The 12,930-nt window shown below is 35.9% G+C and overlaps 1 protein-coding gene across 1 annotated transcript in view; it reads left to right on the forward strand.

The window, feature by feature from the left end:
• SHOC1 (shortage in chiasmata 1) overlaps positions 1 to 12,930 on the forward strand; it is a 64,038-nt gene that overhangs the window by 31,720 nt on the left and 19,388 nt on the right. The window contains exons 13-18 of the mRNA XM_079790734.1: positions 3,777 to 4,190; positions 5,380 to 5,508; positions 6,855 to 7,031; positions 9,259 to 9,363; positions 11,717 to 11,895; positions 12,827 to 12,899. Of these exons, the coding sequence (XP_079646860.1) occupies positions 3,777 to 4,190; positions 5,380 to 5,508; positions 6,855 to 7,031; positions 9,259 to 9,363; positions 11,717 to 11,895; positions 12,827 to 12,899 (1,077 nt within the window). The remainder of the gene's footprint in view (positions 1 to 3,776; positions 4,191 to 5,379; positions 5,509 to 6,854; positions 7,032 to 9,258; positions 9,364 to 11,716; positions 11,896 to 12,826; positions 12,900 to 12,930) is intronic.

Raw genomic sequence — 12,930 nt, forward strand, 5'->3', positions numbered from 1 at the left:
ACTGCCCCCCTGCCGGCCTGCTCGCCCCAACTGCCCCTCCCCACCGGCCTGCTCACCCCCAATTGCCTCCCCTTGCCGGCCTGCTCACCCTCCTGGTCTAATTAGCTTATTATCCTTTTATTAGTATAGATGGAACATTCTTAACCTGAATTATATCTTTTTGAAGTATATATGTATTATTTCATAAACAATAGTTACTAAATTCAGATTATTAAGGAGTTGGGAAAGTTTACTTTTAGTTTATTATACAGTAAATAAATATATTTAAAAGTGAATTTTAGAAATTATTGTGGATGTTGGGAGACTGCTTTAAGGAGATAAGAATTGAGGTAAGAATTGTTATCAGCAAGGGATCTTTCAAAAACAGAAGACAGGGCAGGGCTTTGGATATAGTAGGAAGAAGAATAAACAGACTTTATGAAGCAAATGCATACCAGTCTACCCAAAGCCTAGATGGTTATCCCTGGTAGAAGAATTTTTAAAGAGATTAGGTCAGAGTGCTAGACAAAGAAAAGGGAAAGGAAGATTTTATGGTGTCTTCAAATATACAAAATGATGTATTAAATCTATAAAATTATATAAAGTCTTTATTATGATATATAACTATTTTGAAGTTAAAATAAATAATTTGCCTTGATATTCAATAACATTATGGTGATAGTTTAATCTGATGTTCAAAAAGTAAATAACTGTATCAGGAGCCCATGATCTAGAGAAAGCAATAGAAGAAAATAATCAGAAAAATGAAATAATAAAGTTTCTATTTACCTGTTAAACATACCAAAATATCTCTAGAAAATAGCTCAGAAGTTTCAAATTGGTACCATTCAGATTCTGTTCAGTCCACATATTATTGATCCATATGGTATTTTAATTAGTTATCAACATTAAAAATTTGGAGTGTTGCCATAAATGATCTGCATTTTGAAATTATCTTTATGATTCCAAAAACCAGACTCATTTTTATATGGCAACATTTGGCTGGGGCCAATAGCAACTCACCATTTTAGACCACACACCCTCCAATGCACCATAGTTCTCAGTACTCACAAATTGAGGCCAGCCCTTAGTTGGCATTACTCATTACATTCATCATTACTCTTGCACTTTTGCAGTTTTGTGTTATATTTAGTATAGTTAAGAGGAAATTAAAATGTTTCATATACCAATACCTCTAATAAAAACAAAACAAAAATAAAAAAAATTTAGACCATGTTTTGGAAGGAAAAATATAACATTTATCTTCCCAAAGATTGTGATTTAAGCCCTAACCATATACTTCCCTAATTTATATTACTTAGCATTTTTGTTCAAATAAATTTTGAGGTATAATTTATATATAATAAAATGTACCCATTTGTAACTGTACAGTTTTATGCATTTTGACAAATGTGAAACTACCATCATAAATAAGATATAGAATATTTCTAACACCAAAAAGTTCCCTTGTGTCCCTTTGCATTCTGCAGTGATTCTCCCTCCATCTCACTCCTCTCCCCTACCAGCTTTCACCCGTGACCCCAGCCAAGTAACCACTGGTTTACTTTCTATCACTATTTATTAGTTTTTCTTGTTATAGAATTTTATGTATAGAATCATACAATATGAATTCTTTTGTACCTGTCTTCTTCCACTCAGCATAACATTTTGAGATTCACTCATGATGTTCTGTGTTTAACTAGCTCTTTTCTTTTTATTACTGAGGAATTTTTCATTATATGGCTGTATCATGGTTTGTTTATCAACTCTCCTGACACCCCCCCCCCCTGTTTTTCACTATTATTAATAAAACCTCTATGAATAGTCTTGTATAAATCTTTTTGTGGACATATGTTATCATTTCTAGAGTGATTATTTAGGAGTAGAATTGCTGGGTCTTGTAATAGGTGTATGTTTAACTTTATAAGAAACAATTAAATTGTTTTCCAACTTGATTGCACCATTGTACATTCACAACGACAATGTGTGAGAGTTCCAGTTACTCTATATCCTTGCCAACACTTAGTATCAACAGACTTAAATTTTAGCCATTTTAATGGATGTTTTGTGGTATCTCATTGTGGTTTTAATTTGTATTTTCCTGATGACTAATGATGAAAAGCATCTTTTTACATGCTCATTGGCCATTTGTATATCTTTAAAAAAAACAAATATATATATATATATATATATATATATACATATATATATATATAAAACAGCTTTATTGAAATAAAATTCACATACCATATAATTCACCCATTTAAAGTATACCATTCAGTGTTTTTTAGTATATTCATAGAGTTGTATAATCCTCACCACAGTCAATTTTAGAACATTTATAACAACCCCAAAAGGAATATTGTACTCATTAGCAGTCACTCCCCATTTTGCCCAGATATGGAACCACTAATCTAGTTTCTGTAGTTACAGATTTGCTTATTTTGGACGTTTCATATAACTAGAATCATATAATATTAGTCTTGGTCTTTTATGACTAGCTTCTTTCATTAGGGTGTTTTCAAGATTCATTCATTTTGCAGCATGTACATATCCTATCTAATAAAGAAGGAATATGCTAATTGACTGTCACACCCTCACAAAGCTGGCGGCACCCACAGCCAATAAGGAGGGCATAAGCTATTTGACTCTCACGCCCTCAAAGTTGGCGGCGCCCACTCCCCTCAACCCCGCCGGGGTGGCAGGTGCGTGGCATAGCCAGACCCGTCCCCCGGAGGCTCCTTGCACCGGCATCCAGAATCCCCCAGTCCCCTCAGACCCCCAGCCACCCAGGGCTGGCCCGAGGCGCAGGCAAGCCTTGGATGGCGGCTGCCCAGCTTCCCAGGACCACCCGAGGCTCAGGTAACCAGGGCTGGCCAAGGCTTGCGCTTCCAGAAGTGGCAGCAGCAGAGGTGTGATGGGGACATCGCCTTCCCCTGTTCACCGGGTCACCTCATGTCCCTGAGGGCTCCCGGACTCTGAGAGGGGGCAGGCCAGGCTGAGGGACCCCCCCCTCCAGTGCATGAATTTTCATGTACCTGGCCTCTAGTGTTATATGAAGTACTAGAGGCCCGGTGCACGAGATTCCTGCACTCGGGGGGGCCCTCATCCCAGCCTGCGCCCTCTCGCAGTCCAGGAACCCTCAGGGAGTGGGCCTAAGCTGTCAGACATCCTTAGTGCTGCCATGAAGGTGGGAGAGGCTCTGGCCACCACCACTGCGCTCGCCAGCCATGAGCCTAGCTTCTGGCTGAGCAGCGCTCCCCCATGTGGGAGCGCACTGACCACCAGGGGGCAGCTCCTACGTTGAGCAACCAGTTGATCTGCTGTTCGGTCGATTTGCATATTAGCCTTTTATTATATAGGATTCAAATATTTTGTCAAATTGTTAATTGGTTTTATTTTAAAATTAAGTTACAGGAGTTCTTTATATATTTTGGATACCGTTCTTTTTCAGGTATATGTAGTGCAAGTACTTTCATTTGGTCTTGGCATGTAAGTTTTTGACCCTTAGTGTAACTGTTACCTCCCAAGCTCTAATTTATTGTAAGTCTACTGGCAATAGGGCTTTTCTGGAATTCCTTTTGCTCAGTAACCTAGTTTTAGTAGGAAAAAAAAGAGGTGCTGGATTTTTATCCTTTAAAAATTTTAGTTTATTCAGATCAAAAATTGATTTTCAAAGCAGTAAACAAAGTACTGGGTTAACTTATATTAATAAGAACCCATAACTAAAAGTTATCCTAGTAGAACACTCATTTTGTCATGGAAATCATTTGGATATTTTTATTTTCTGTTTTCAGCCTGGCTAGACCATAAAAGTTGTTCCTCACCTATTGTACTTATGAATGAGGAATCTACAAGTGGTAATTTATTACTTCAACAAAAAAGTCCATCTCCAGCAGAAGTACCAGATCTGTGTTTTTCTGATGAATATAGCTCTGTTAAAAGTCCAACAAAAGAGGAAAAACCAAAGGATGATCAAGAACTAGTTAATAGAATAATCCAAAATAATGAAAATAAAGATTGCTTGGAACTTGACTGCACAGAACTAGCCACTGAATCAGCTTCCTCTTCAAAAATTGAAAATGCATCTTTTAAATGCAGTAAAAGGCGGGAGAATCATTTGGACCTTTTGAGTGACTTTATTATGATGAGAAATAAACATGAAACTTGCACCTCAAAGACTGAAGTCACAGATAGTGATGAAAAAAATGGTGGGTAATTTAGTAATATTTTGGCATAGATATGATAACTTCAAGGGCTAAATATATAATTTAGTATAGAAGATAAAGAAACACCCAGCTGGTGTGGCTCAGTGGTTGAGTATCAACCTATGAACCAGGAGGTCACGGTTCGATTCCTGGTTAAGGCAAGTGCCCGGGTTTGCTGGCTCGATCCCCAGTGTGGGATGTGTAGGAGGCGGCCAATCAATGATTCTCTCTCATCATTAATAATTCTATCTCTCCCTCTTTCTTCCTCTTTGAAATCAATAAATAAATATATATTTTTTAAAGATAAAGAAACAAAGCTTTACCTATTCTTCCAGGTAGAATATATTATTTTTCACACTCAAAGAAAATGTTATTGATTCATGATATCTATTATGCATGGAGAAAGATATGGATATAGAAACAGATGTACTAGTAGTTATGTATTTAAAATGTTTTAAGTTACATTTGAAATTCTAAGCAAAGTCACTATTTGTAAAACTTGCTTTCTACAACTTAGCCATACAGATTCATAATATTTCTAACTTTTTCTTTTTTTACCATTCTGCCATTCTTTTTTTCTTTTAGATGAAAAAGAAATTTAAATTATATTTTAATGTATACTAAGAACACTTTGCCCGGTTAATAGCTTAGTCTTTTTAACTTTACCAGAGACTTTCTGTTTGAGTTAACTGTTTTACATTCTGCTTATAACCATATCAAAGGTAGTGTAATGTGTCATATCATTTTACTTCTAGAATATGTTTGATATAGGTTACCCAGATGAAATAACTATGAAAATATTTATGAGTAAGAGTTAGAGTATACTTAGGTCTTACTATTCCATATATTATTTTTTAAATGTACTTTTATTGATTTCAGAGAGGAAGGGAGAGGGAGAGAGAGATAGAAACATCATTGATGAAAGAGAGTCATTGATCAGCTGCCTCTTGCACACCCCCTACTGGGGATGGAGCCCACAACCCAGGCATGTGCACTGATGATGAATAGAACCTTGACTTGCTGGTTCATGGGTTGATGCTCAAATACTGAGCCACTCTGGCAGGGCTAAATAGTTCAATTTAATAAAATGTGTTTCAAAGAACTTTAACAATGGTAGTCAATTTAGAAGAAAATGTTTAAGTAAAGCAACATTAAGTTTCTTCTGAACAATGCAAATTAATATTTTTATCAGAATTTCAAGATAAAGAAGAACATTCTTTGACTCATCATGAAGAAAGTCCTATTGTTTGTACTAATAAAACTGTAGAGAAGATAAATCAGGAGAGGGGAGCAGATAATGTAATTGAGATTCAAGCATCAGGTAAGCTATGCTTTTTAAAAATATATATTTTATTGATTTTTTACAGAGAGGAAGGGAGAGGGATAGAGAGCTAGAAACATCAATGAGAGAGAAACATCGATCAGCTGCCTCCTGCACACCCCCCACTGGGGATGTGCCCACAACCAAGGTACATGCCCTTGACCGGAATCGAACCTGGGTCCCCTCAGTCCACAGGCCGACGCTCTATCCACTGAGCCAAACCAGCTAGGGCAAGCTTTGCTTTTAAGATACATTCAAATTAAGTGAATGTAAAAGCCCTTTCTGGGGTATCTAGCATATCCTCATTTTCCATGTAACTTTGTTTACTTGTTTCAGATATTTATTTATTTCCACTTCTACTTTCAAGTTATTTCCAAACTTGGAAGGCCCTATTCACTGCCTCTGTCTTCCCCTTTGTCCTACCCCAGTCCACTAAGTGTCATTTCTTCTTTTAAACTGCTGCTTCCCTTCACTCTTCAGAAAAGAGCAAACGGCTCCAACTCTTGTTCTAGTCTCAAAAACGATCTGCTAATGGTTGCTCTATCTATTCCCTTACCCCTTATCAGGGTGATGTAAATAAGTTATTATTGAACTCTATACTGATTACATTTTTTGTTCTGCTGTAAAGAAGAATATACTTTGACTACTACAGAACAGCCTGCTTGGGGGTGGGAGCCCCAATGGGAGTAGAGGGCATCAATGGAAAGGGGAGAGGAGGACATATGTAATGCTTTCAAAAATAAAGATAAATATTTTTAAAAAGGAAAAGTACAAAATGATTTAAATGTTAGAATCCAAAGAAAGAGGACAGCCTGCTTAAGAACATTATGCTCACTATTAAAGTCAATAAGAAAGTATATTACTAGTTCTTGAATATCCTTTCATTCCTTTGGTTCAGTTTTATTTATGACCTTTAGGTGATTATGCAAATCTTTAAAAATTAATATTCTAGTGAAAACTAGAAACAATATGTCATTGTTATAAATTTTTTTGGCTTAAGGTTGCAAGCTAATAATTGAGGGAAAAGAAAAAAATTGCAATTCTCTATATATGGCTCTTCATAGTTGCAATGTTGATTTAGTTACTGAATAAATCCTTTCTAATAAACAAGATAGCCATAAAATTATATTAATTCTATGGGGGAAGGTGTTTTGTTTTTACTAGCTTCTTCAGCATAAATATCTTAAAATAACCTCTATACAATCTTATGTGCAATATCATGATTTTTAACTCAGTAAAATTTAGATAGAGTCCAGGTTTCCATGAAGTAACATGTTCAATTGGTTTGCCAAAAAGAGCATACAATCTTTATAAAAACACTTCCTTTAATGCTTTCATGTTTACAGATAGCCAGTGCCACGCGTACTGTCTCCTAGAAGCTGCAGCTACTCCTATCTTAAAAAAACTCCGGTGCCTCTGTACTCTCCCTGTTGCCAATTGGAAATTTGCCACCGTTCTTTTTGACCAAACAAGATTCCTCTTAAAGGAACAAGAAAAAGTAGTAAGTGATGCCATTCATCAAGGTGAGTGCAAATAAAAGTCACATTATTTAAAAGGATATTAATTTATGGATTATATATCAAGTTAGTGAAAATATAGACCAAGCAAAAATTAGTCTTAGATGAAGGCATAACTGCAATTCAGCATATAGCACCCATACACAAAACTGGAGAATCAGCTAAGTAAGGGAGAAAGGGTAAGAAATATAATCTGGCATTGCTCCTTAGTGAAGCTCCATTGACATATACAGGGTGGGGCAAAAAGTAGGTTTACAGTTGTTTGTATGGAAAATAATACAATAAATAATAATACAAAAATAAATTCTGTGTTTTGCATACTCACAACTGTAAACCAATTTTGTATTACTTGACAGGTTCCTATTACAGAAACTAAATTGACCCCTATTAATGTTAGCATATGAACCACCTAGTTTCCTCCCCAAAAAAGGGAGAAAGTAAAAAACAAAAACAGATTAAAGTCCATTCACAATGTCTGGCATCCAGTCAGAGGTTATCAGGCATTGTAAGAGATAGAAAAACCAATAATTATTCAAAACCAGTAATAAATAGAAAATTGTAGGAGCAGCCAGAGGAAGAAAAGATATGTTGCATAAGAAAAACAAGGATAAGGGTGACATCAGCTTTCTTGTCAGAAATAATGCAAGTAAAAAGATAGTGGAGTAACATCTTTAAAATAATGAAGAAGTCCTGGCTGGTGTGACTAAATGGTTAGAGCGCCAGCCCCCGGACTGAAGGGTCTCAGGTTTGATTCTCAGTCAAGGACATGTACCTCAGTTGCAGGTTTGAACCTTGGCCTCATCGAGGCATGTGTGGAAAGCAACCAATTGATGTGTCACTCTCACATCTTGTCTCTCTCTCTCTCTCTCTCTCTCTCTCTTTCCTCTTCCCTCCTTCCCTCTACTCTCTCTGAGACTCAATGGAAAAAATATTCTCGGGTGAGGATTTAAAAAAAATATATATATATATGTATGTATATATATGTATGTGTGTGTGTGTGTGTGTGTGTGTGTGTGTGTAATATATTTTTGCCCAGTATAGAAAACTAGGTTGATGGTTTTTTCTTCTTCATATATATGCTGAAGAAGAAAAAACCATCAACCTAGTTTTCTATACTGGGCAAAAATATATTACAAAAACAAAGGTGAAATAAAGATGTTTTCAGCCATACAAAAGCTGAAATAATTCATGAGCTGCAGACTTACACTGTAAGAAATGTTCTCCTAAGGGGAGGAGAAAAATGATATCAAATCTGGTTTCTCTGTTCTGTTCTCATCACTTCCAGGTCATGAGAGACTTGTTTCCACAAGTCCTTCCCAGGGCAGGATATACGGTACTACCCGTAATTGGTTATTGATCCTATTGCCTCTTGATCCCCAATAACTACTACATATTTGCCTCATCTTTTTTTTTTTTTTTTTTGGGTGGGGGATGCAGACTGTAATGGAAAAATAAATTTTTTTTCCATTTGCCTCATCTTTTTTTATTAGATCAGCATTTTTCAAACATTTTAGCAGAACTCTTTTCAAATAAGTATTTCATGGGATTCCTCTATATAAAACAGAGAAAAGTAGAGCTTCTCTGGTTAAGTTAGGTCAGTGGGTCTAGAATGTCTCACTTCTGTACGCAGTGAAATCCAAGTTATCACCCTCAAAAAGCTGTGGAGCTATGTGGTCATGTTAATTAGACAATTGGCCTGTCCCTGTGAATACATCTCTTGTTCAAGTCATATCTTTAGACAGATATTTCCAGGTGTCTACCTCCATTTGAAGGTATTGCTTTATGTTCTCATCCTCTACCTTTATTTTAACCAGTTAGCAAGTTATGGGTTTAATTTTCTTCTTGTTTCATAACTGGGAATCATTTACCTGTTTTCCCACCAAGAGTAGAAATAATTGAAGGTGCTTTGGAAGCAAAATGAGTATGAGCTCTAAGGTTAGCTGCCTGGGTTTGAATGCCAGCCCTACCATTTATTCACAAATTGACTTTGGATAGTTACTTAACCTCCTTAAGACTGTTTCCTTATCCATAAAATAAGATTCATAATAAACTTGCCTGATAGGGTTATTGTTCTAGATTTAATGAAATAACCACCTTATACACAGCCTGGCACAGAGTAAGCACTCAGTAATAAATATTTGCTTTCATTGTTAAACATTCTGATACATATTCTAAAATTCTAATATATATCCTAAGTTTTAAAATACATTTAAATATGTTTTTGCTTACTTAGGTACAAATGCTGAAAGAGAAACGATGTTTAGGCATGCTGGTCTCTTACACCTTCTGGTCACAATTCGAGATGTCCTTTTAACATGTAGCTTGGACACAGCACTGGGTCAGTAGGGAAATTTTTTACTTTTACTTTTCTTCCTATTGAAATATTTCATCTGAAATAACTTCCAATTTTCTGAAAAAGATGCACCTTATAAGAAAGTATGAGCTTCTTTTACTTCTATGTAACACCTATCATTGCCTAAAAAAAATAAGTTTAGGATTCCCTCATCTAGGCCTGAATTACAGAATCCTAATGGCCTTAGTAGATTTGATTGTATAATCATTATCATCACTAATTTTTAGTATAAGATGACATTTCCCATATACATTTTAGGCCATTATGTCTGTGGCTTTAAATCTTTGCTAGATGAAATATGACTAAGTTATTAGTAGTAATACCTTTTGCAATTTTTTAATTGTGTGTGTAAATGAGGGTATAAACTACTTGAGTGATAAAAATAAAACTAATTTGAATGTGTTGAAAATTTTATGATCCTGAAAATCTTTTCTAAATTATCAGAATCTGTCTTACTACATTACTGCTTTAAGCCCCTTATTGCAGAATTATTGAGCATTATTCAGTAATGTTATGTTTATAGGATTATGTTTTATAATTTAGAATTTTTTTAACCTATCCTATATAATAAAAGCCTAATATGCTAAATGTCCGGTTGTCCATTCAACCAATCAAAGCATAATATGCTAATGATATGCTCAGGCCACTCAACTGCTCGCTATGATGTGCATTGACCACCAGGGGGCAGATGCTCCAACTGGTAGGTTAGCTTGCTGCTGGGGTCTGGCCGATCGGGACTGAGCTAGATGGGTTGGACATGCCCTGGAGCCCTCCTGCGGTCCCTCCCGGGCTGGCCAACTTCCCGTGTCCCTCCCCAACCCCGATCGTGCACCTGTGGGGTCCCTTGGCCTGGCCTGTGCCCTCTCACAATCCAGGACCCCTCAGGTGATATCAGAGAGCCAGTTTCAGCCCAATCCCACAGGCCAGGCCGAGGGACCCCACTGGTGCACAAATTCGTGCACTGGGCCTCTGGTTTTAAATATAAAGTGAAAATAAATTTTCTCTGATTTCTGACCGAGATGTTTTCTCTTATCTGTGACCCAGACAAATATTTCTCTAATCCAAGGTTTTAGAGATAAGTATTAAGCACTAGTAAGCTATAGTTATACTCCCTCTGCAACCACTGAGAGTTATAGTACTTGGCTAAGTATTATATTATCTAGCCAAGCATTAGAACTAAATTATAGTTACTCTTAGAGAACCCAGCATGGTGCTTTTCCTTTCTTTTCCAATTAAACCACTTGGGTGTTGATGCTGGATCAGGCCGTCTTATCTCCATCCTCAGACAAGTAAGGATTGGGAGCTATAGCCCTAATTTACAGAACCTAGAATTAGTATAATGGTATAGTGTCACATGCCCTTCTATTTAGTTCCTGTCTTCATTAGTCTTTCTGGCTTCCATAAAAGATTATCAGTCCCATTAACACTCAGGCTGATGTTAAAGCATAATCAGATTCTAGCATATCTGAGCTCCCTGTGCTATAGAGAGAGTTGTGACTCACCTATGCTCAATACTAATCAAAATCTTGGATTAGAGATTATGGAGGATTGCTTGAAGCATATTCACCTTTAGGTACTCTACAATTTACCCTAGGATTAGGTGAGACCATTGAGAGCTATATACATACTTGAATTGTTTTTGCTTCTCAAAGAAATGCATTTACTAAATTAAACTTTGGCATTACTATTTGGCTACCTTGAAGAATATTATAGCCCATCCGGTGTGGCTCAATGGTTGAGCGGTGACCTATGAACCAGGAGGTCATGGTTCCATTCCTGGTCAGGGCATATGTGCAAGTTGTGGGCTCGATCCCTGGTGCGGGGAGTGCAGGAGGCAGCCAATCAATGATTCTCTCTCATCATTGATGTCTCTATCTCTCTTTCCCTCTCCCTTTTTCTCTGAAATAAAGAAAAAAAATTTTAAAGAGTATTATGAAAGTAAAATCCTTGTTGGAAAACTAACTTCGTAAGCTCTACATACCAAGCTATAATGAGTAACCTAACTGCCTTAGTCATTTTTAGTGGAGGGCTTTTTCACTCCTCTAAACTTCTTGAAATCAAAGAACAAGTTAGGTTGTTCTCCTTTACTTCCCTCTATAGTGGCAGAAGAAGAAAGGTCTGTGTGGGTCTAGCTGCCTGCTCTGCTCCTTTCCAGAATTCTGTCTTTTCTCACAGCTTTCAGTTTGCTACCTCTCCCAAGCTAGCAAACTGGAAGATTCAAGGGTAATGATGCAGAGTTTCAAACCAAGAGGATGAAAGGAAATTTTAATTCTTTTTTGTCCATGGAGTTTCTCAAAGAACAAAAAGTGCCCCCCCGCCCCCAATTTTGTTTTAACAGGATACTTGTCAAATGCAAAAGATGTGTACAAAAGCATTTTAGGCTCCTATTTGGATGACATTTGGAGACAGCTAGAGATTGTACAGTTTATTAGGGAAAAAACACCTGAAACCAACTACAAAATACAAGAATTGAAATGTCAGATATTAAATCGGATGCAAAGGGAACAGCAAATTAAGGTAAGTACTGGAATAAAGCAAATAACAGTAATTAGCTTAAACAAGAACTGGATGTAAGATAAATTTTTAAATTTAATTTTGAAATTATAAAATAGTCTATACTATTTGGTCCCTCAATAGTTTTCTTCTAAGTTAACAGAACAAAATTGGGTCCACAGAAAGGATGATTTGCATAATTATTCATATGTCTTGAATTTTTAAAAACAATTTTTATTATATACAGTTTTTTTTATGGATTGATTCTCCAAATCTCAAAAATGGTGTCTTGTTCTTATAAGTATATGAATGTTGTCTGGTCCTTGTAAGTTCATGAACATTTACCAATAATAGAACTATAATAATTTATTTTTAGAAATTGAGCCAAAATCTCATCTTATGTGATTCTACCAAAAGAACAACAACAAAACACTTAGTTTATGCCTAGGATTATATTGGAAATTTTTGCCCACCCTACCTCAAGCATATGAACATACATTAATAAATATTTAAGAGAAAATACTTTTAAAAATATTTACAAGCAGAAAAGTATTTCAAATGTTTTACATTAAATCTGGCTACAAATTTGGCCTTTTTCTTCTTTTCCCTCCCTATCCCTCCTATATTTTTATCCCCAACTTTATGGTTACTTGGTAACTTGCTTAAGTCATTAAAATAAATTAAAATAATCAGCAAGAAATTTAAAATTGAAATTGATTTGTTGTCCCCACTCCACCCCTAAGCCAAGAATATCCTACTGCAAAATATTTTCCTCATTAATATTTGACCTTACTTTGTATTTAAGCATATATTTTACAACATGAATATTTACTTGTAATTGTATAGCCATTAGTTTCATAACCAATTAAGTTTGTTATTTTGTCACTGTAGCAAAACTATGAAAAAGAATAAGCAATCAGATATACATTTATGAGAAATTCTTATTTTTGGTCAGGTGCTGATTATAATAAGAATGGACTCAGATGGTGAAAAACATCTACTCATTGAAATCCTTAACAAAATGGAAGGTATGCAATTTTAAATTATGCTTCATTTGCT

The sequence above is a fragment of the Cnephaeus nilssonii genome, assembly GCF_951640355.1.
Source record: "Cnephaeus nilssonii genome assembly, chromosome: 14".
Taxonomy (NCBI): Eukaryota; Metazoa; Chordata; class Mammalia; order Chiroptera; family Vespertilionidae; genus Cnephaeus; species Cnephaeus nilssonii.